We start from the raw sequence: 24,355 nt of genomic DNA, 5'->3' as shown, positions 1-24,355 counted from the left end.
ACATATCTTTTCAGAAAAATATTCTCATACATTCATATACATTGAGCACTAACTTATCCTTGTGAATTGTTTTATGTGAAAGAGAAGATCAATCAAGTGATTGATACATTGTTCTACTATTCAAACTCTTATGCAAAATCAAATACTTGTTGTATTCTTGTTATCCAGGATTGTTGGAAACAAGTTAGACACTTTGAGAGGATTGTTCTCATAAGTGGTCTTAGTGAAAAATCCAAGAGGATTGTTCTTGGTCCAAGAGGATTGTTCTTGGTGTTTGGTTAGGCTTGTACAAGATACCAACTATATTGAAATCTCTTACTGCGTAAGGGGACTGGAGTACTCTCGGTTTGTGAGGGGAACCAGGATATATCCTTGTGTCATTTATTTTTCTGCACTTTACTTCTCTTAGTAACATTACCATAAACCAGAAAAATAATCACTTTACACCATAAAACCGAAAAAGTTATAAAGTACCTAATTCACCCCCCCCTCTTAGGCATATCTGATACTTACAGATAGAATCTTCTTGTTTGATTGGGGTAGGCATAACATATAAAAGCTCAAAGTTTTGGTCAAAATCTCAAGAAGATTTCTTAGAGACATATGCCAACGTTCAGCCAAATCTGGATAACTCTCCGGTGCAATCTCTCTAACCCTTACTCTCTTTATTTTTTGCTATTTATCATTTGTTTTTATTTCCGCTACCTTTTACTTTTAACGAAACTATTAACATGATCTTAATCGAGAAAGATTTAAAATTAATCACGAATTTTAAATGTCACAATTCACTCTCCTCTCTTGTGTTTGAAGTTACTTGTCCAACAACATCAACTTGATGTGAAGAAGTTAGTATGGAGAATGAGTTTGAAATTCCATATCTAGAAAACTTAGCACACTTCCTAGAAATGGAGATTGTGAACACAAAACATGGAGTTTTCTTTCATCAAAAGAAATATACATAGGGCATCTTGAAGAAGTTCAAGATGAGCAATTGCAACCCTTCGATTAAACATGTGGAAACCAACAATAGATTAAAGAAGAAATCAGATAATGAGCTGGTAGATAGCACCTTAGCTTTTTTGATTGGATTTAAGTCTTGGGAAAGCATATTGTTCCATAACTTCTCTTTGGTTGTTTTGTAAATTATCCATATCTCACGTTTGTTATTATTTAAGTTTGAATGGAATCTCATTTATTGTCTTACATTACTTCATCAGACTATTGATGAACAAAATCAATATGATGACTCTACATCCTCTTCACGGAGGAAGAAAGTTCATACAGTGGCTTGCACATTGATAAAAATGGTTACATTTATTATCATATTTAAAGAGATGATACAACTATTCATACTACATTTTAGATGATTAGTCATTGACAATGAACAACACATCATAAAGTTTGATGATTTATCAAAATATTATGTTATTTCCACGCAGCAGGTGGTTTATTAACTACACCAAGTACAAGTCTATAATTGTAGTTTTTCTTTCCCTGTGATGTAACAAAGTTAGTTTAATTTACGAAAGGATAACAAGCAGATAGTGCAAATCCATAATAAAAGTGCCATGAAGCATTTCTTCACTTAGGTAAATTTTTAATTCCTCAATGTTAATTAATAGATACATATTCAAATATTATGGGAAAAGAACAACAAAATACAAAGATCAGAATCAAACTAAAACACAACCCTCAGGTCCTTATTTCGTGGACAACCTTGGCTGAGGTACAGAGTCTAATCAATCTTGAAAAAATTATTCTGTCGTGTAGCTGTGCAACTCCAACTTGCCAATGTTATTTTTGAAGGCAAATGTGAGATAAATTTGTGTAAATTTTAATATTATATATGTGTTGAGCCACTCTCTATGGCGTGTAAAGTCACCGATTGATTATTGATCAGTGGAAATGAGTACCAAAATGCTTGTCATGTGAAAACTTTCTTCTCATTCAAGTCCTCTCACCCTGAGAATAAGTAAAGAAAAAAAATATTATAACTCTATCAAATGTTTGATATAAGATTGCCACCATCATTGTTACATAGTATAACATATACTAGTTTTGAACTCCACAATTAAACGTATGACATCATAGAAATTGAAATAAGTATGTTGGGAAATAATAGTCCAGAGCCCATGAATTCTACTTTAATTGCAAAACCATGAACTATTTAATAACTGCAGTATATAAGATATAATAACTCGTATGTATTTCTTTTTTGCACTTACTAATGGTGCTTCCCATCATGAAACTGTGCATTTTGTGAGGATTTAAAAGTCTTCAAAAAATCTGTAGCCTTCTGCAACTCTTCCTTCCGCCTTGAATCGTCCCATTTGTGCTCATTTGCCAATATTTCAATCACACGAGGCAATGCCCTTTTTGCTGCATCAGTTTCAAGGAAAGCAAGACGAGTTCTCCTTGCAATGAAATCAATAGCAGATTCACAATATTCGTTACGAGCACAATAAGCTACCTCTGCCTCCAGATATGGGTAACCGTGGGCAAGTCGCTTGCCCAAATTTTCATTCTGAAATACAAAAGAGTCAATTCTATCTCATCAATCATGAACTAATGAAACTGACTAAAACTTCAATGACACCCATGAAGCTCAATAAACATGATTACCATACCACAAAGATCCCCCAAAATATGATGTTTCGGCATAAACAAATTAACACCGCCAAAAGAAACAAATGGCCTCACTATGGTTTACAAGATCTTTTATTTACAATCAATTGCGAATCGCATCGACCAGTAAATAGACTGTAATATGAAGCTTTGTGACTCGGGAAATTATATACATACAACTACAACAAAGGTTATTGTTTCCACTTGAGTGAGGTTGGTAATCCGGTTAAAAAAATCATATCTAATAATAAACTGTTTAAATCTAAATCATTTTTAATGGTTAGACATACAATTTTTTTTAGTTTCCTTCAATCTTAAATTTCTAGACTACTTTTTATAGGATGCAATCTCCTCACTGAGGCTTTCTTAGATCTTTTCAGCACATGCCCAAATCACCTAAGACAAAATTCTATCATCCTTTTCATGATAGGTGCTTCCCCAACTATCAAGTAACACATAATAACTACCTAAATTTTGAATACAATTTTTTTCAATGTTGACCATAATTTCATGCCTCTAACAAGCGCCAATGGTGTCATTTAGAGAAATTCTGGCTTCATCTTTGAAATTATAAAATAATACGTACAAACTCAATCAACCAAAATAGAAAACTATTGAACTATTTAAAACAAAAATATACAGTCATAAGGATAAAGGTACAATGTTAAAATACAACTGAACGAAAAACACAGTAGATCACCGTGTTTTGTTTTTTTAAACGTGATCACCCCAGTAGTAACTATTAAGGTACAGTGCTAAAAATAAACAACTGGAAAGAAAAACATAAAGCAGAGCACTGCGTTCTTTTACAAATGTGAGCATCACAGTGGTAACTGAGACAGTTCAAAGAGGATTGAACCAAACTCTAGATACCATGCTAGTTTAAGTGGAACCTAACTCAACTTTACAAAAGCGGTTTGTAAGGTAAGGGGTGTTATTCTTCATAAACTCTAGTCATGCCTTATCTTTAGTATATGTGAACTCAGTTTTTCCAATAATTATTAACAAGACCCCATATCAAAGACGGTACAAAATCACCCCAAGTCCATTTTATGGTAGATGCATGGGTACATGTTTTGTTGCTCAATGAAAAAACAATATTAAATATAGAGGAAAAAAAGCAAACCTGAGCAATTGAAGCCACTCTCTCTGCCAATGTTCCATATGCATGAGACAAATGCTTTGCAGCAGCAGAGTCCATTATCCCGGGAACAACTTTACCACCGTGTGTACTTTTCATGCGCTTATACTGTTGAGCAAGAACTGTAAAAGAAGAAAGCTCCCACCCTTCACCACCAACTATGCAAAGCTTGTTGGTTACACATCCATTGGCAGGGGTCAGCTTTCCGGACTTTATAGCTGCATTAACAGCATCTTCTGCCATACTGAAACACAGAAAACATAACAATATTCATCAACATAGAAACTGTGTGCTGTAAACTTGAGTAATTAGATTACCAACACTTATTTTTTTTGCAAAACCAAAAGAGATTCCCAACGCATTAACATATCATGCCTAGTCAGCGAAACCATGTCTAAACAAACTTCATCAAACTGATCATTAAATCATTACCTGCGATAGGTAGTCCACTTGCCACCAGTGATTGTGACCAAGCCAGGGTAATCTTCACAGACAACATGATCCCTTGAGATACTCTCAGTACTCTTCGCTGTAGGATCCACTGCTAATGGGCGAATGCCACTCCAAGCAGAAAGAACATCAGTACGTCGGACCTACAATTTTTATACTTCTATTTATTCCCCAATAGCAAACCAAGTAATAAGGAAAATGCCATAAATAGAATCTTTCATATCTTTGCATAAGACAATCTAACATTTTTCCGAACAAGCAATATCTAAGAGAACTTGTAATTCTTAATCTAACATCAGAAATAAGAGTTACAAAACAAAACAAAAAGTACAGACTTTTCTACTAGGTGGAGTGAGCTTCATGAATTAAACAGCATTATTGCATTTTATCCATACCAACTCTTCAGAAAATAAGAGAAAATATAATGAGTTAAAAAATCATCTATACTGGCAGGTACAACATACCTTAATATTAAGGTAATCAGATATTGCATCCAATATAAATTGTATTTCATCTTCATGCGGTTCTGGAAGATATGTAATGCTAGTATTAGAATCTGTAGTGCCAGCGATGGTTCGTCCCATCCAAGGGAGCATAAAAACAACACGTCCATCTTTAGTTTTAGGAACAATTAAGCCCATTCCCTCAGGAGAATAATAATCAGGGAGAATAATATGTACACCACTGCTAGGAGCAATCATTTCTTGTGCATTTTTGTCGGCCATTTTCCTTAAAGCGTCACAGAATGGCCCACTTGCATTCACAATCACTTTTGCATATGTATCAAACTCCTTGCCTGCATTACATTACATAAAATATCAAACAAAGGTAAGTAGCCATCACGGTAAAAATGATTATCCAAGTTCGAGCTATCCAAGTAAGACAGAGTAGTAATCAGCAAAAGGGTAATCTTCACACAGACCACATTCAGAGGCAAGTTACTCATCTTTCAGTTCACATTAACTATTAAGCGGCATTGATCAATTGCCCGGCAAGTGAAACAACCTTATGAATAAAACTAAAAACCTTGTATATTTAAAAAAAATAAAACTATTTCTAAGTATCCACAATGCCAAACACTGGAGTTCCGCATTAATTTTACGTAAGACCGACTGTTCTACTCCGGCTGCTAAGGTTTATTCTCTTATGGGATGAGGGTGCGGTAACACTTAAAAGTTAAAAGAAAAGTTACCAGTTAAATTGTCTCGAACTCGTGCACCAATTATCCGTTTTCCAGCATCATCCTTTAGTAAGGAAACCACTTCTGCGTGGTTCAGCACTGCCGCACCAGCTAAAGCAGCAGTGCAAGCCAGCCCAACATTAAGCCGTGAATCATTCATCTGCCCATCATAATAAACAACAGTGCCCTTCAGGGTTCTATCCTGTCCCTCCTTTGCTAGAGTAGGAAAGAGCTCAACAGACTCTTTTGTGGAATAATATCTTGATAAGTGCAGCAGTTGTCTTCCTGCGACCAAATCATACATTTTCAAGCCCGCCCAGTAGTACACTACTTCAAACAAGCTAAAACACGGTGTCATGCACGGCAATGCATGGCATAGGTGTGGTGCATTTTCAATAACCTGTTTACGCTCATCAAGTGCATGAAGTACTAACTTGTATTGTCCATAGTCAAGGTTAAAAACGGCTTTCTCCAAGTATCGAACACCTAACCGTTCACAGAAACACTGATATTAGATTAGATTAGATCAAGTACATCAAAAAATAATAATTTAATTTAAAACAAATAAAAACAACACATATATTTAATAAGCCACTGCACCAAGAGAAATGAACTCTTAGAGTAATGAGACTACAGTCTACACTATTAAGATGCACACGACCTTTGCATATCTTATGTTGAAACATATATCCATGTATGGCTCTCAAACTTCTATGACAAGGAACCAGTGATCTAAGACCTCTGTACTCATAAGTTATAATTGAAAATTTGAGATCCTAAAAGTGTGCTTCATTTTCTTTGAAAGACTCATTTTCAAATACACTAGTCATCAAAACACATTATATTGTTAGGTAACACTGATTGTGGTTGTCACTGTGTGAATTAATCACAATTTATTCTTTAACATAAAAGAGTGAATAACGGTATCTGTATCGGCACCTGTCAATACTGTTTTGTCGCGGCCGATTTTGTGGTCGAAAACATCAGAAAATAGATAAAAAGAATATGGAAAACAAAATGTTGATCTATTAAGTCGAAATTTTATGATGTATATAATTGAGTATTTTAATATTGATGATCAAATAAAAAAACGATAAAAATTCATTATCGATCAATATTAAAGCATCAATGACACAAAATAAATTTAAAAAAAAAAGAACTCATGATTTCATTGCAAGTTTACAAGCACCCTTGCGCACGTTATGTACCTACCTCCATGAAGAAGCTTAGTGGATCGCGACGAAGTTCCGGAGGCGAAATCCTCCCGTTCCACGAGCCCAACATTGAGCCCACGGGTCACGGCATCAAGCGCGGCACCGGCACCAGTGGCACCACCACCAATAACAAGAACATCAAGTGGATTCGCCTTGCTAGCAGCCATCAACGTCGACTGATGCGACTCCCTCGACGGAACAACAACGTCCGGAGCGTGGAGCTTCTTCCGAAGAGCGTCGAGATGGGAACCTCCTCCTCCGAAATCGTTGGAGGAGATTGAAGGATTGTGAAGGATCAAGGTTCCACCGTACGCGGTGGCGATAACCGCGCCAGCAGCGGCGGTGAGTTTTCTCATTCTAGTCATGGTGGTAATAGGAAAACGAAAAGTGCGTTTGGGATAAGCGCGGTTGCGGGAGGTGATTATTTAATTAAAAGTGAAGGAGAAACGGTTATTTAAGATTATGAGATCGTGGAGCGGTGAAATCACGAGTTATGGTTGAAAGTTAAGAGATAGAGAGAGAAAGAACGAGTATTCGTATATTCGATTATGAGTTTTATATGACGGGATCTCGATTTCTTGTTGTAGAGATTATCTGTAATTTCATGCTGTAATGAATCTGAGACGTTGATTTTAAAGCAAGTTGTTCATATTTCATAATCAGTTTCAACGATTAAGTTATGGAAGCACTGATCTGTATTGAACGGTTCAGATGCGTTACGGTGTAGTGCTGTAACAACAGGAAATTTGGATCCGTGTTGTAGGGTCAAAGTGAAAGAAGGAAAGTGTAGAGATGGTGACAAATGTCAGAAACTTTAAGGGCAATTTATTTGCGTTTCAACTTTAAAATAGGGAATGGTCAATGTCAGTTTTTAAGCTAGTAAGAGTTGAGAAAGTCAAAACTCATGTCTGAGTTTTTTTTTTTAATCATTCTTTTTTTCCGAAGGTATGGTACTTTTTTTTTTCTTTATTAACAAATTCTGTAAACTTTGATTTGATTTTGATAGTAGAGGTAGATTTTAAAAAATAATCAAATTTAAAAAAAAAGTTTTGAACTTTGAAATTAAAAATTATTATTTTGTCAAAAAAGTAGAGGTCAGTATTTTCCTCATGTAAGGGTAGGGAAATTTATAGATCTTAGTGGTTGTATAATGTGTTTTGGTGGCGAGGGCTTATTCACGGTTGCGAGAAACCTTGTAGGGTAGTGTTTTGAGGAAGTTTAAAGGACCAACTCACGTGAGGTGAGACACCTTATTGATGGCCAACGATGCTTGGTTGCAGAAGGGCGATTATGTCAATCGTGTGTGGAGACTACAACGTAGTGCTTTTTAGGTTGTGGAGAATATGTGTGTAACCTAGAGTCTGTCCTTACCCGCCTAAATGAGAGAGATATTTATAGAGGCCCCTTAGGCTTAGGTTTTTTTTGGAAAGGGTCGCTCCCCACCTAGTCAATGATGGATCGTTGAACGTTTATTTTCAAGGGAGGGGTGGGTTAGTAATGACTTTGACTTTCCCTCTATCCAAGAAGCCCATTATCCCACGTTTCCCATTAATGGGCGATAGCAAACTCCTGGGGGCGAGGCGATACCTCCCTTTGGGCAACACTCACATGTCGCCTCTCCTTGGGTCGTATAGAGGCATTGCCTTAGAAATTTAGGGAATAAATCTTTTTCAACCGAGGTAAAAGGCATTTTACGTAGTAGTGAAGTGTTCTTGAGGCCGAAGGGCGCGAAATTGTAGTAGTAGTAGTTGTCATGGTTTGACATAAAATCTGTTTTGGGCGCATATAGAGGATCCATTTGAATTTGATTGTCTCTCGAGTAGGCGTCCGTGAAACTCGACGCGCGGTAGCCGTACGATCTATCGATGAGATGGTCGATGCCTAGTAGCGGATATGGATCCTTGGGGCAGGTTGCGTTCAGATTTGTGAAATCTACACACAAGTGCCATCTATTATTGGTCTTTTGTACTAAAACTATGTTGGCCAGTCAGGTGGAGTATTTATTTTCAGTGATGAATCTAGTGTTGGATAGTTTTTTCACCTTTTCATCAATGACGATCCTCTTTTCCTCGATTACCTTCTGTTTCCTCTGTGCTATTGGTTTGGCGGAGGGATGGATGGCAAAGTGATGGCTTACAACTTTTGTTTCTATATCTGACATGTCTGAGGGGGCCCAAGCGAACAGGTCAACATTCTTCCTAAGTTGGTCAACTAGCTCTTATAACACCCTAACTTTAGTTATTTCTTTTTAATTGAATTTCATATTAGTCTATTTAGTTTAGTTGAATAATATACGTGCTTTATAGGATTATTTGGGGACCGTACAAATGTAATTATAATTATTGTTAATTATTTAATTTTATTAATATTAGAAAATTAGATATGTTATAGAGATGGAAGAAAAATAAAAAGTTTATTAAAATTAGTGAGTGGGATGTGCTTTGAGTAAGAGTTAGAGTGTGGTGAGATTTAATGAAATAATTAAAAGAGTATTATTTATTTAATCAAATCATAAAAATTGGAATTTTAGAAAAATAGTAAAAATAGGGGTGTGGGGAGATTGGAGGGGTGAGAGAAGTATTGAGACGAATAGTTAGGATTCCTTACCCTTATGTCTTCTCCCTTTTTCTTATATGTGATTGTTGTGTTTGTGGCTAAAAAAGGTTTGGACAAAAACTTTTGAAGCATCGATTAATAAGATTTCCTTTTATTCTGATAAAATATAAAATTTGTAAACTATTTTGCCTTATTGATGCATTTTTGTTGTATGACGATCTATGCTTATGCCTTGTTGCAAAATTATAACAATTGGATAATGGTGTATAACAATTTGTGGTTGTTGGTCTGTATTTTTTTGGGCGAATTCATAAAAGTCAAAAATTAAAATAACAGAAAAAGTAAAAAAAAATCCGAGAAATTAGAGAATGGGGGTGTTGCCGCGTGGCGGAGCCGCGTCTGGCTGGCATTAGTGTGGGCACACAATGTCGCAGTGGCGCCGGAGGTGCACGAATTGGCGGAAAAAGGCACGCGCAGTGCAGAGCCACAACTGTGATGTGAGATTGAGCGCGGGGCACCGCTGATCGGCCACGAATCAGTAGCAAGACCGCGGTCGGCAGCAGCCCGCGTTGAAGCGCAAGTCGGGGTGGTCAGCGGTTGTTCTGTGGTTCGTGATTTAGTTAAGCGAGTTTTTGGCACTTTGTGATTTCAGTGACCTTTTGTTGCCTTTTGATGAGTTTAAGAGTCATATTTTTATTTGTTTAGAGTCTTTTGACCAGTTTACAGTTGGAGTTGAAGGTATTTGTTTCTTTTTAGTTGATTTGGAGTTATATTATTACTTAAGTATCGTCAAGCTAATAGAGACAAATTTTGAGTTTTTGAGTAATTTTAGAGTAAGGTTGTTGAATTGTTAGGATTAAATTTGATTATTTTGACTTGTTCAGAGTTATGTTGGTGAATTCATGGGCTTACATGAGTAATAATGTTTTACCGTGATGATGAGTAAATTGTGAATATTTATATAACTATATTAAATTGAGCTGTAATTATATAACTTTTTATGTTGAGTAGTTCAAAGTGGAACTACAGTGTTGACCTTATATTGGCAAAATGATGGGTTCATAGAGGAACCATTTTTAGTATGTGTTCGAATGTTATTTGTTGAGATTCATGCATACCAGAGATAGGTAGGACTTCGGTCCAATAAGGTCATGGTTCATAGAGGAACTAATGACGGTCTCTGGTTCAGAGAGGAACCAAAGACATGGATAACTCAGTATCATACCTATGACATTCAAACCTTGGTACCACCTGCATTTTGGAGGAGAAATGCATTGCATTACATTTGCATTGATAATTGATTATATAATCGTTGGGAATTATTTTATGAGATTATTAGTGTTGTTGTTAAACTATTTAGACTATTTACATATGCCATTAACATTATGAACGTATTTCTCACCCCATTTTTATTTGTTGTGTTGCTCATTGTGATGATGATGCATATACTCAGGTAGAAGAGCATTAGATGTTGCTTGTCTGAAGGATTAGTGTAGATGCCTACTTCAATATGTTTATAGTTTTGAGTTTTAGTTTTTTGCGGTGCCGCTCTGATATGTAACACGGGGACGTGATAAATTTGTTTGGCTTGTATTCATGTTTTCTTGAGAGTTGTTGAATTTAATTCCTGATGATTAACTATTTAGTTATGGTTTTTATGAGACATTCAGTTGAACATGCTTTTAAATTTCTGCTGCTTTATTTTTAAAAGATTTGAGAAAGATTTTTAATGAGAGAGATGTGTGACACCCTTGTTGAATAAATATTTCTTTTATGTGATTTTATTTAAATAAGATTTTATCAGGGTAAGGGTGTTACAGTTCTGGTTCCTCCCATATAGAAAGGAAATGCATATCTTCATAACTTCGTGGGCTTTAGGACCTATATGGACTTCCTTTAAATCTTCCATGGGTGTGAGTCGTTTCGCCTACGTACCCAATCTGGGGTCCCAACTCCCAACCCTCGAAGTCATTATTTGAAACTTCAGAAGCGCGTACATCAACAAGGGTGAGCTCTTTTCTGGTTGTCTCCAGACTACTCGTATAGCATTGTGAGTCAGGGTTGTGCCCACTTGCTCATCTAGGAGTGATATTTCAAGGTTAAGTATCGGATGGATACGACTGCTGCTAGAGCGTTGATGGCATGCCATCCCAAGATGATATTGTAAGGTGACATTGTGTCTACAATGAGGTAGCTAATGTTAATGGCCTTGGTGTTTGTTGCCTCGCGGTAACACGGTGGGATAACTGACTTTTTGAAATGTGCGGATAGCAAAAGACGCCACCGACTTTTATTTTGTCCAATTAGGAAAGACTAAAAGAACAGGAAAGACCTTTGAAAATTTTGAGTTCGGGGGGTAAGTTATACAAAGGGAAGGTACAAGCACCCTTTGTATCCATGGTTATACATGGGCTCTTAATTGCTTAGCTCACTTTTATTTTCAAAATGTTTGAAGTGTAGTGTGTGAATAGTAAAAAAATTGTTAAGGACTTTAGCTTGTAAATAAGCGTAGCCTTGTTTTTGAAAGTATTTGAAAAGATAGTGTGAAAAAGATTTTTGAATTTAAATCAGAGCAAGCAATTAGTAGCAACTACCCTAGTTTTAAGATTTCTGTTCTTTAAGCTTTTCAATTTGAAAGGGCTATCCATACCATAAAGAGGGCAGGTAGTCCTTTCATTGGATTTAAAAAGGTTCATCGGAATTATCGTTCGCCATAAGACTGTCCCTACCACAAAGAGGGCAGGTAGTCTTTAGGGAAGAACATAATAGTCATTTTTAGGCAACCAGTGAGGATACCTTAGCAATTGGGACAATCATCATTTACCGGGGTAACATCGAGGGACAAGATTATTTTTTTGTCAGGCAACTTCGAAGGGACATACGATCTTATGATGATTTATGAACTGAGAGCAACATTTGCTTTAGGTATCCTCGTATTCGAGAGACTTGACTATTTTAGCATTTAAAGGCAATAGGCAACAGGAAGCATAAGAAGGGTTACCATAAAGGTGTGTGTGTGGCACAATCATGTGGTTAAGTTCAGATATTTATCTTGTAAATAAGTGGTCTAATTCATTTTAACAAGGCTTGCACTCCCTAGGATTACTAACCACGCAGTTAAAAATAAAGACAGAATTAGAAGTTCCTACGCTATTACAATAAACACTTGTAGGGCAGGAAAATAAAGGCAGGAATTTAAAAGGCAGAAAAATAAAATCCTAAACTATTACAATAAAACCCTGAAGGGTAACAGAAAATAAAGGCAGAAAATTTTACAAGACTTTGGGGCAGATACATTAAAGATCAAAAAATTAAAATTGTAAATAGACAAGGCAAAAGGCAAACAGAGACATATTGAAAAAGGGATACACCCTGATTTTTAGAGAAAAAGGTTTTTGAAAAAAGAAGGCAAAAAGAAAAAGGTTTTTGAAAATGTTCAGGGCAAACCCTGATTTTCAGGGAACGAGGTTTTATGAGAAAAATCGACACTAAGTTAATGGATGACACCTACCTAAGACCCCTATGGCTATTAGGGTTTTAAATTAATCGAGGCTAGTCAAACCCTAAAAATTAAGTATTGGTTTTTAACCTAGTTAATTTTAAAATTGACTAATCCTGATTAAATTATTTTAAGAATCCTAAATTGATTTTTAAATTAACCTAAATTAATTAAACCTAATTTTTAAATTAAATAATTTAATTTTTAACTAATTAACTCTAAACCTAATTAATTTTACTAATTAAAATAATTATTAAATAAAATAAAATTATTTGAATTAACTAAAAAAACAAATTTTGATTTTATAAAAAAAAAATTAGTTGTATAAAAAAAGAAGATTTTAAAAAGGATTTTTAAAAAGGTTTTTAAAAAAGAATAGAAAAGAAAATAATAAAAAAAGGAATTACTCAATTAAAAATAAAAAAATTCAAAACCTGGCGTGTGGATCCTGTGTGGCAAGGCTCCACAAGTCCATGGTGCACCAGCGTCTCTGCACGCATTGGATTGGCTTTGTGAAAGATCTGATGGCTGAGAGAGCGAAGGTACATGACAAGAGTGTGCGTCTTAACGCGCTGGATCGCTGGCTTTAAAAACAAATTTGCACGCGCTTTCTGGCTAACAAGGTGACGACACAAAGTCGTCTTCTTCCTCCAACCGTCGTGTTAGCTTCAACCTTTACCCACAATTTCTTCCTTCCGTCGTCATAGCCCTGCAACTTACGAATACAGCCAAAGCAACATAAAAATGTTTCGCGACCATGCCAACATGATCGTCTAAGCACCCTGAGTTTAAAAACACCCTTAATTTCCCCTAATTTTGCCTTAAACGCAAAGCCCCAATTTAGAGCTTGAAACCCTAACAATGGCGCATCGTTCATTCAAGCACAGAAACATGAATAAAGCTCCAGAAACGATTAATACATCATAACAATCATATATATGCAATTAGATTTCAATATGGATGCATGAATTAACGTAATCGAATCAAATTAAAACTTGACAAACCGTGACTCGTAGGGGCTTGTTCCTGATGATCCAAGACCTGGTAAGGATCGGTATAGTTTCAGGGATGTCCAAGGCACATGTTTGAATGATTAGAACTCCTTGAATTGGACTGTAATTAGGAATTCGATGTTTGAATTTTCTTGATTCTTTGCAAGCTCGGTTAGGACTCTTGAAGCTGGCAAAAAACCTCCATTCGGGGTCTGCACTTGTTCTGAACTTATAAGTGAATGGATTAGGGTTATAAAACTTGATCAAATCTTCTTGAATCAATAATTGGAAGTTTGAATGAAATATGATTTCAATCTTTCTAAATTAAGTCTAATCTCCACCTTTCATGATCAATATCTCCTTGCACGAATTTGGTACCAATTAATGCATATTTTGATAATTGATTCTGATTAAAATCAAAAGCAAATCAAATTTTCTTGTATTTTTTCCAACTATATGATTTATATTGTATTTTTCATGAATTAAATTCAATAAAAAATCCAATATTAATCAATAAATCGTGGCAATTGAATTTGGGGCCTTGGATATCATATGGATGAAAATTGGGCCAAGAAAGATTAGGTTCCTTTGCAAAAAGATTCATTTTGGAGCCTTTTATTTCACATTTTTCCTCTCAAAATTATCCAACTTTGACAAGGCATATATCCCTCAATGTTTAAGATATGGAGGAGTTCTAGGACTTTTTGGAAAGTTCAAGATGTCCTCTACAAGCCACTTTAGAACCTTTTTCTCATTTGGAGATTTTATCCTGATGATATGGGATTTGACAAAAAAACTGCTTTTGGTTGACTTTCAAAAATGACCTATAATCTTTTGATCCATATCTCTCAAATGACTGTAATTTTAGGTCAAACTGGGCGACTGTTGACTATTTAAGCTTTTGTCTGGACAATCTTGTGAGTCAGAGCTTGAAATTTGATGTGAGGATTATTTGAAGCATATGAGATGCCATGAAGTCCATTTGAGGCTTTAGAAATTGATTTTACTTGGAGAGAAGCAAAACCCTAGTTGTGGGATTTGTTGCTTAGGAGAGAGATAATCAGACTTACTTCTCAGTGCTTGAGCCAAAATATTTTTAAAATATGATGGGCAAATTTTGGGGTATGACACTCGCCACGCGTGGTTTTTAGGGTCACATGACCCATTATTTGGACATGTTCGCCTGATAATCCTATAAGAGAATGTTGAACCTCTTTATGTCATTAGGATCCAGTTATAGTTTTTGGAAGACATCCTAGAATAGAACATTTGTGGAGCTACCTGGATCTATCAGGACGCACCTGGTGTCTCAGTTTTTGTGTTGGACAGTGATGACTAACGGGTCGTCGTCATGAGGGTTAATACCAATGGCATCCTCCTCGGACAAAACGAGGTGAACCCTTGTTTTCCCTAGGGAGTTTTGGGAAAGCCATGGGATAAAATGTTTTTTTCAAACACCTACTTCGTGTATCTTTTTTGGACGACTTTGGAGTTACCCCTTCCGGAGATACCTCTAGTGTAACATCCCGATTTTTATTAATATTTTTATTAGTTATATTAGTAATTATGTTATTTGGTGTTTTTAGTAATTACTTATTTATTTAGTTATTATTTGATATAATAATTATTTAAGTATTTAATTATGTGAGTGTTTGTGTTGTTTGACTTAATTGAGTTATTAGAGAGATATAACTAAATGGGCCTAAGTGATAGAAACATAATAGATGAATTGGTGGGTTAAGCCCAATTGACATAAGAGAGATAGTAAGAGTAGAAAGTTAGGGTTCTAGAGTTGGAGTCTCATAACTCGTTTTGGGAGAGAAAGAAGGGAGGAGCACTTGAGAGAAGAAGGAAAATTATGGAGGAAGCCTCAATTTTCGCAGCAAGTTTCAGCATAGAGTCACCTTGGCAAAAAAGGCGTATCTCTCAATCCAACCGTTGGATCGGTGCGATACTTGGACTCAATGTTCCTGACCCATAGAGGTAAGTTCTGACCGGAGCGATTTTGATTTTGAGTGTTTTAAGTTTGTCTGATAAGCCGATTTCCGAACTGATTTTTAGGTGTGTCTACAAATGATGTTAGGAAGGTTTTCTTTTGGAGAAAAACTTAGAGCTATGGTGAAAGAGTCCAAATTTACCAAGGTAAGGGGGAATCCTTATTATCATGGGTTAGTATGATTGGGTCAAATGGTAGATTAACATGATTTAGAGATTTTGTTCTTCAAATTCTAGGTTTTGACATGTTTAGGGTGAAACCCCTAAATTTCTATGATTTGTTATTATTAGGTTTTGATGATAATCTTTGATATGTGATAATTAATTGTGTTTGGAATATACTTGGACTTGGATTAATTATTCGGTTTATCGATAAATTACGGTATTTTAATAATTTGACCGTAATTGTGTTTTGGCTTGAATATTAATTTATGTTGAGAATAATATATTGCTATGCCAATGATGTTGTTTTAATAATGATTCTCTGTGGGTAACCGTATGGCATGAATCCTAGCAATTAGTTGATTGATTGTGAAAGTGTGTATTCATATATATATATATATATATATATATATATATATATATATATATATATATATATATATATATATATATATATATATATATTGGCAAATGTGAATTAACATGAGATAATTGTACATACATTCATAGCATAGTTTACATTGAGATAGGTGTGGTTTGCTTTGAAATAGAAGCGACGGCTTGATCCTTGAGATGGATTTAGAAGCAGTAAGCTATATGTTTAGGTTTGGTGGGCTTTGGTCTTGTCCGAGTCGGAAGCGTGGCTTGGATTCTAGATATTGAATCGGAAAGCGGTGAAACGCTGGGTTTACATTTGGTACCACAGGCATAGAGTCACATGTCTTGCATTGAGTCACATTGGTGTTATGTGATGTTTGAATATATGCAATTATGTGATTGTTATGTGTGTATGAGATGTTATAATTGAATTTGGTGATGTTTGGATACATAATTTGGTGATAAATGTGAATATGTGATAATGATGGTTTGTGTACATATTTGGAATAATAGTATTGAATCCTTTTGAATATTATACTATTGAACTTTTTTGCATACTTGAACATGTGAAATATATTGAATAATACTATTTACATGATTATGCGAGATATGATGAATTCCTATGATTGTTAATTAAATCATTGTACTTTATTATACTTTCTTCATAATGATTTGAATTCTCACCCTTCTGTTTGAATGTTACTCTTTGTTGGTAACGTGCAGGTTCAGACGCTTAGTAGCTCGTGTGAGATTAGCCGGAGAGCGTCTGAGTTTTGTTGGGAGTTTAGGTAGTGAGTCAATGCTCTGGTCATGTAACACTGGGTTGGGATTAGTAGTATTGAACTCATGTTTTGTTTTGGATATGTATTATGATATTATCTTGTGAACATGTATGTTTGTTATTTGTTGTTGAGAGGCCTTAGTTCCGAATATCTTGGATATGACGTTATATTATCTTGTGGATTATTATTGAGATATGATTATGGTATGGGACATGATCATTTATGAAATCATGAGTATTTATTATTTCCGTTGTGAATGCATATTCTTGATGAATTATGACATATGAAAGGTGTTACCTTGATGACCAGATGTAATTGTATATTTGATGATGAATGATGTTGGTTTTTGAAAGCTTTTAGTTTTTGGAAACGTCAATGTGACGCTCTTTGTTTATATGCATACTTATTTACTTTGATTATATGTTAAATATTTAGGGTATTAGAAAGGGGTGTTACATCTAGCAATGGTGTTTGCCTCGTAACATGGAACCTTGTCAGACATCTTCAAATGGAAGATAGAAGGGTTGGAGTGGAGATGTGTCACGTGTTAGTTTTTATCGAGGCTCCACGATGGACACCACTATATTGGTCAAAAAATACAGGAGTGCATGTTCCTCCTTTAAGTGCAGGAAGACTTCGATGCTTTAGTAGGTGTATAACACGTTTTGGCGGCGAAGGCTTGCTCACGGCGGCAAGAAGCCCTGTACGGTGGTGTTTTGAGGTAGTTTAAGGGACCAACTCATGTGAAGTGGAAGACCCTGTTGATGGTCGGTGATGCTTGGTTGCAGGCGGGCGGTTAGGTCAGTCGTATGTTGAAACTATAATGAGTGTAGTGCTCTTTAAGTTGTGGGGGATGTGTGTGTTACCAAGATTTTGTGCTTCCTTCTTAAGGGGGGATATTTATAAAGGTTCCATAGATCCAAGGGGTGAAGCGATACCTCTCATTGGTCGAAACTCACCTGTCACCCCTCCTTGGACCATATAGAGACATCATCATATGTGAGGCCTTTTGTCATTATAACACTACAATTATTAAAGTTCGAATTATGAGAATGAATTTTTGTAATCAAACAATGATTGAGAGAAGAATATTTTACTACTCTAAGATATAAGAGTATTTAATTAATTTAGATTAAAATTAATATTTCCCCTAGTCCTATTTATAAGAAAAAGTTTATTTTTTAAATTTATTGAATAACCAATGTATTTGACACGATATAGATTATAGACCAAATATATTTATTATTTAATAAATCTAAAAAATAAATTTTTTCTTATAAATAAATTCAGAGAGAAAAAAAGAAATAATTATATTCTATAGAAACATATGGTTGGATCTTTTGTCACATTTGTTGTCACCTGATTTAACTCTAAAGTTATATACTCTATTTGGTTAGTACTTAAATTGATGCACGGAAAAGTTAGCTATCTTTATTATAAAAAAAATTGTCTTAAATTATAAACCATTTTTATTTATTATTATTTTTTTGTTTATAATTTATTAATTTTTTATTCACGCATAATTAAATTAAATAAAAAATATTATAAAGTTATATATAATTTCTTTTTTCATATAAAAATTAATTATATTCTTAAATTAATGTAATCATTCCAAATACTTTAGAATGGAGAGAATAATAACCAATCACTTCTTTAAATAACAAAAAGTTAAATATTTTAATAATTAATAAATATAAAATTTTAATAATATATAATATTTAATCACTTCTTTAAATAAGTTGGATATAATATACTCAATAATAAAGTAAAATACAATTTATATATATATATATATATATATATATATATATATATATATATATATATATATATATATATATATATATATATATATATATATATATATATATATATATATATATATATATATATATATCCTGCCAAAATAATTATAATTTTATTTCTTTTATTCTAGAACCATAATCGATAATTTGAGCTTCTGATGCGCAGGAGAAGGTGACCTGCAAGGTTAACCCTCCAATGCCCAAGTCAGTATATGGAGGAGAAGAGTGAATAAAATTCGAATTTGAAATTGTGTACATGAATTCTTCACGTGTATCTTTTGTATAATGGGGGTGGTTATAACTACCTGGTATTTGCTAGGCACGTGATGTGGGGGACCGTTGGATGTATCTTGAATTTGGACTACCTGTATTCTTCCATAATATAGTTCCCCTAGGTTGCGAGCACTTTAGACGAATGTGACTCCTTCTATGTAACTCGGTTTTACTGTATTTTCACATACCTCGATTTTACTGTATTTTTGGAGAAACTTATTTTATTGTATTTTTTTAAAAAAAAAAACTCGATTTTACTGTATTTTTGGAAAAAGTCGATTTTACTTTATTTTTAGAAAAACTCGATTTTACTGTATTTTCACAAACCTCGATTTTACTGTAGTTTTGGAGAAACTCAATTTTACTGTATTTTCAAAAAACTCGATTTTACTGTATTTTTAAAAAACTCGATTTTACAGTATTTTCACAAACCTCAATTTTACTGTATTTTTGGAGAAACTTGATTTTACTGTATTTTTAGAAAACTCGATTTTACTGTATTTTCACAAACCTCGATTTTACTATATTTTCAAAAAACTCGATTTTACTGTATTTTCAAAAAACTCGATTTTACTGTATTTTCAAAAACCTCGATTTTAATGTTTTTATAAAAATCTCGATTTTACTGTATTTTCAAAAAAAACTCGATTTTACTGTATTTTCAACAAAACTTGATCTGACTGTACTTTAAAAAAACTATTTTACAGTAATTTTGGAAAAACTTGATTTTACTGTAATTTTAAAAAACTCGATTTTATTGTATTTTCAAAAACACCTGATTTTACTTTATTTTCAAAAACTCAATTTTACAATATTTTCATAAAATTCGATTTTACTGTATTTTTGGAATACAGTACAATCATTTTTCTAAAAACACAGTAAAATCGAGTTTTTTTTAAAAATATAGCAAAATCTTGTTTTCTGAAAAATACAATAAAATCGATTTTTTTTAAATACATTAAAATTGGGTTTTGATGAAAATACAACAAATTCGATTTTTTAAAAGATACAGTAAAATCGAGTTTTTTTGAAAATATAATAACATTAGGTTTTTTGAAAATAAGGTAAAATCGAGTTTTTGAAAATACACTAAAATCGAGTTTGTTAAAAAATACCTTCAAATCGAGTTTTCCAAAAATACAGTAAAATCAGGGTTTTTCCAAAAATACAATAAAATTGAGTTTTTTGAAGTTACAGTAAAATTGGGTGTTTTTTAAAAATTACTATAAAATCGATTTTTTCCAAAAATACAGTAAAATCGTGTTTTTTGAAAATATAGTAAAAATATTTTTTAAATACTATAAAAAAAAATTTAAATACAGTAAAATCGAATTTTTTGAAATTACAGTAAAATTGAGTTTTAAAAAAAAAATTGACTGTAAAATTGAGTTTTACCAAAAATACAGTAAAATCGTGTTTTTTGAAAAGTCGTTTTTTTCGAAAAAATAAAAGTTGATTTTTTTCAAAAATAAAAAAAAAACAATTTTTTGCGAAAAATAAAAAAAAAGTCTAGTTTTAAACTAAATATAGCAGTTTGGTTCTTTAACAAATGGTTTAGTTTAAAAAAATTTGTCTTCAAATGGTTTGGTATGGTTCGGAATTAAGAACCGTTATACCGAACCAAAATTTTTGTTTCAGTTCGGTTCTAGAAAAATTGAAACGATTCAGTTCCGTTCGGGTGACCTTATGTAATGGTTCAATATAGTTCGGTTCAGTTTTCTTACTGAACCATGAACAGCCCTACCCGTGATACATGCCAAAAAAAAATATTATTTCATTCACGGGAAGGAAGTGCATTGCATTGACAAAACTAACAACATTTTCAACCATCAAAATTAAGAAGAAAAAAATTGTAGTCTGGAATTCCTGCTACACCTCTTTATTGCCGGGTCGGTTTTATCGCAATTTGCAACTATGGTGTCTATCAGTCACTAAAATAATGACCCCTGAACATTTCAACTACAATATTATATAACAGTACCAATTTTGCATTTACAAGACTTAATCTTCTCAAAGCTCTAAGAACTACAATATTATATAACATGCTATGCTACAACCGGACTTATCTTGAAGGTCCCTGACAGAACTGCATGCATTATAGAACATCACTTTAGAAGCCACCATCTCCAACTTTTGTCTTCTCGCCATTTTCGAGATGCTTCTCAACTGTCAGACACAATGAAATCGACATTAAGTTTCAGGAAAAGAAATGCAGTGTGAATGTGTAATAGGTTGATTAATCCAATAATGTATATATCATGTTTGTTCAAGAATATTGTGTTACAGTATTGTAAATCATTTAATGAATAATCAATATTACGATATTGTTAAATATTACGTGTGTATATATAGGCTAAAGTTTGTTTATTAAGCGGAACGAAACTAACCTCTTTTTTCATCATTGGTATTGCAAGAATCATCATGGTTGCTGGTTCCTTCGAGCCACTCTTCTAGTTTAGCTTCCTTATTAGCTTTGAAGTCGTCAAACCTTTCTGATAACGACAGCAACTTAATACTAATCTCGCTATCATCAGTTTGTAAGTGTTGAGACTCGTCTTCAACCTGGCTCGATACAGGCAATTCATCAGGTTCAGTAGCCTGTACATATGAAGTTATACCGTCTGATGTGATCGATAGCGGCAAATCAGGGTATTGCAACTTCTCTTCCTTGGAATATATTGGTCCTTTATCGTCACTCTGTTGCCACTTGAGATTGCTAACCTTTTGTTTCGCCGTCTTTAAAACATTCGAAAAATAGTTACTCTTTTTATCATCACCTTCCTGAGCATAAAGTGAACGATTACCCCAAAAATTAGTTCTTTCTGTCTGAGACCTGGGTGTCGATGTTGATGAAAGGGTTAACCCGCTTTTTGGCTTTTTTGTTTTCATAATTTCAAGAGATTTGTTTATGTCTCCTATCATTTCATCAACTATGGAAAATCCACAGTCTTTCATCGATCGAACCGCTGTAATAGAATCCTCCAAGTCTTCCGTGCTCAAAGCTGTTTCGTGAACCTTTTCAACAATGTCTTTGTCAGCTTTGACGACATTTGGCACTGCATTTTGAGCATGTTGTTGGATAAAGTAAAGCCCCACGGATGGTTCATTGGCGACATACTTGATCATATCCGCCATGCATTCACTTATCTCCACAAAACCATCAACGGTAGAGAATTCGTGCATCTTCCTGAAAACAAAGTATAGTTCATCATTAACAATGTCCAAGAAAGTAAGAAAGTTAGATAACCATATTCTCATACAAAAGACTAATTCAGACAGCCATTAGATTGATGCATTTCTTTCTTAGCCTTGATCTCAAATCGTAACGAGTACTGCGGCAGATTAACATGTTTTGACAAAAAAATCATTAAAAAGTTGTAGTTTTCTGAAGCTGGTCAGATAGTCACAGTGGTTGACTTTTATGCCTTCTCAAGTCTGCTCCTACTTATACTGATCTCTTTTGTGTCATATGCGACAGGAGCCATGAATGCGAATTACTACTCATTAACGACTAGAATAGCTCGACTAGAATAGCTATATATTCGATCTTTATGACATTCAGGCAATAAATGTCCATTAGTGTTATTAAATTGCGGCACCATGGCCGTTATGGCAGATATACATGGCAGTTTTGGACTCGCCGCAAAGGTAAATTTCCGCTGATATTGCGGGTTTTCCCCCCATTATCCGCTATAACGGCGCCGCAAAGTAACCGATATGATGGGATTTTGACTCTCTGCCATGCACATGGACCGCCATCGACAATACTGATGTCTCTGTGGCGGCCTATCTGGCGCCTGTGCTAGCTGAAGGTCTCACATCTTTCCTGCTTGGACTCATTGTCTTCCCACCGGCCCGCCAATTTCCAGGAATAAATCCTCTTAGACAGAGAAACTAAAAAGAAAAAAGCAATGCAAAAACGAAAAAAAGAGGATAGAGGAGTCTAACCTCTCAGTACATCAATAACGGAAACAACTTTAAAAAATCAGGCAGAAATCACCTACAAGAAAAGCCATGATGAACAAAATCATATACCATGTCTGTAAGAGCAAATAATTCTGCTTCAACCAGATACAATGATATCAAAAATCAAACAGATAATGCAGATTGCACACTTGTGTAAGTCAAAAGTCTAGTATCATTATCAACAATGAAATCACCAAATAATATATATAATATATGAAACATAGGGAAAAAAACACATATATCACACACATACCAGACGTTATTCCACTAAAAGAATTGGAAAATGCAAAATCGATTAACAAAAAGAATGTTTGGTGGCTACTATAGAGAATCAAGAGACAATTAAGTTTCACATTCAGATCAAGTCTAAGGCTATGTTTGGGAGTTTGGAGGGGAGGGGAGGGGAAGGCTTCCAAAAATGAAATTTTAAAAAAATATTGGAAAATTTTTGACATTTTTTGAAAAAATGATTTTGTTTAGAATGATAAAAGAGTCATTATCATTACTAAATTTTTAATTTTTAGAATACTATAACAACCTAAAATATATTTGGAAAATTTATGTAAGCCTTTCAAAACCCTCCAAAACCCTCCTTCAATACAATTTTTGAGTTCCCCCATTTTATGGGGTTTTTGGTGTTATGAATAAACCCAAACCCTCCAAAACCCTCCTACCCAAAATCTTTTTATCCTTTTCACCCAATCCTTCCTATTTTTCAAAGCCCTCCCCTCCCTTCCCCTCCAAACTCCCAAACATAGCCTAAAAGTATTATGAACATTTGAAATCAAATCAACCTTTAGTCAACAAAGAAAAAACAACAAATAAAAAGAAATATTAGAGCAACCTTTGCTCTTGGTAAATCGACATTGAAGGGAAAAAAAAACAATAACATGAGAACAAAAGGCCATTGATTTGAATACCCTCACCAGTAAATTCAACGATGAAGTAGCTAATACGATTGGGATTTGCGGCAACAGAAGGAAGAAAGAGAGAGCATTTTGTGATTTGAGGAAGAAGGAGAAGAAAACGTACGCAGAAATGAAGATAAGATGATGATAATGAGGTTGTTGTGGTTTTTGTCCGCAGCACAGTGTAACACGCACGACACGACAGTGATATATACCAACAGCTCTTAACTCCGTTTAGTCCATATTTTGTCTTGTATACTCCTCATGTTTCTTCCTACCTACCCTAATATATACGTGCTCTTTTTAATTTTTGGAAAAACTAAATATAATTTATTTTTATTAAAGTATGTTTTATCTTTTGTATCTTAACATAAATGAAAAATATGTAAAAGAAAAATATAAATAAATTGTGATACGGTAAACTCAGTT

General features: G+C 34.2%; 2 protein-coding genes across 7 annotated transcripts; both read right to left on the bottom strand.

Annotated features, from left to right (window-relative positions):
* Positions 1–1,555: 1,555 nt before the first annotated feature.
* On the bottom strand, positions 1,556–7,137 carry LOC131635567 (glycerol-3-phosphate dehydrogenase SDP6, mitochondrial-like). 3 transcript variants are annotated; one of them, XM_058906195.1, is made up of 7 exons: positions 6,609–7,136; positions 5,409–5,882; positions 4,681–5,012; positions 4,199–4,359; positions 3,752–4,010; positions 2,226–2,524; positions 1,556–1,962 (listed from the first exon to the last, which is right to left on the bottom strand). In XM_058906195.1, coding segments are annotated over exons 1-7 (1,893 nt in total). In that variant the 5' UTR covers positions 6,976–7,136; the 3' UTR covers positions 1,556–1,961. The 3 variants fall into 3 exon arrangements, with proteins under 3 accessions (XP_058762178.1, XP_058762181.1, XP_058762180.1); XM_058906198.1 differs by having other exon boundaries at positions 5,409–5,901; positions 6,609–6,818; XM_058906197.1 differs by lacking the exon at positions 1,556–1,962 and having other exon boundaries at positions 2,225–2,524; positions 6,609–7,137.
* Positions 7,138–20,887: 13,750 nt separating this feature from the next.
* On the bottom strand, positions 20,888–24,147 carry LOC131635568 (uncharacterized). 4 transcript variants are annotated; one of them, XM_058906200.1, is made up of 4 exons: positions 23,939–24,145; positions 23,001–23,052; positions 21,440–22,239; positions 20,888–21,218 (listed from the first exon to the last, which is right to left on the bottom strand). In XM_058906200.1, exons 3-4 carry the CDS (start codon positions 22,233–22,235, stop codon positions 21,163–21,165), a joined length of 852 nt encoding a protein of 283 aa, XP_058762183.1. In that variant the 5' UTR covers positions 22,236–22,239; positions 23,001–23,052; positions 23,939–24,145; the 3' UTR covers positions 20,888–21,162. The 4 variants fall into 4 exon arrangements, with proteins under 4 accessions (XP_058762183.1, XP_058762184.1, XP_058762182.1 ...); XM_058906201.1 differs by having other exon boundaries at positions 24,051–24,145; XM_058906199.1 differs by having other exon boundaries at positions 23,945–24,144.
* Positions 24,148–24,355: the final 208 nt, after the last annotated feature.

This window comes from Vicia villosa, unplaced genomic scaffold (assembly GCF_029867415.1).
Source record: "Vicia villosa cultivar HV-30 ecotype Madison, WI unplaced genomic scaffold, Vvil1.0 ctg.001512F_1_1, whole genome shotgun sequence".
Classification (NCBI taxonomy): Eukaryota; Viridiplantae; Streptophyta; class Magnoliopsida; order Fabales; family Fabaceae; genus Vicia; species Vicia villosa.
This window is presented reverse-complemented; position numbering and strand designations above follow the sequence as displayed.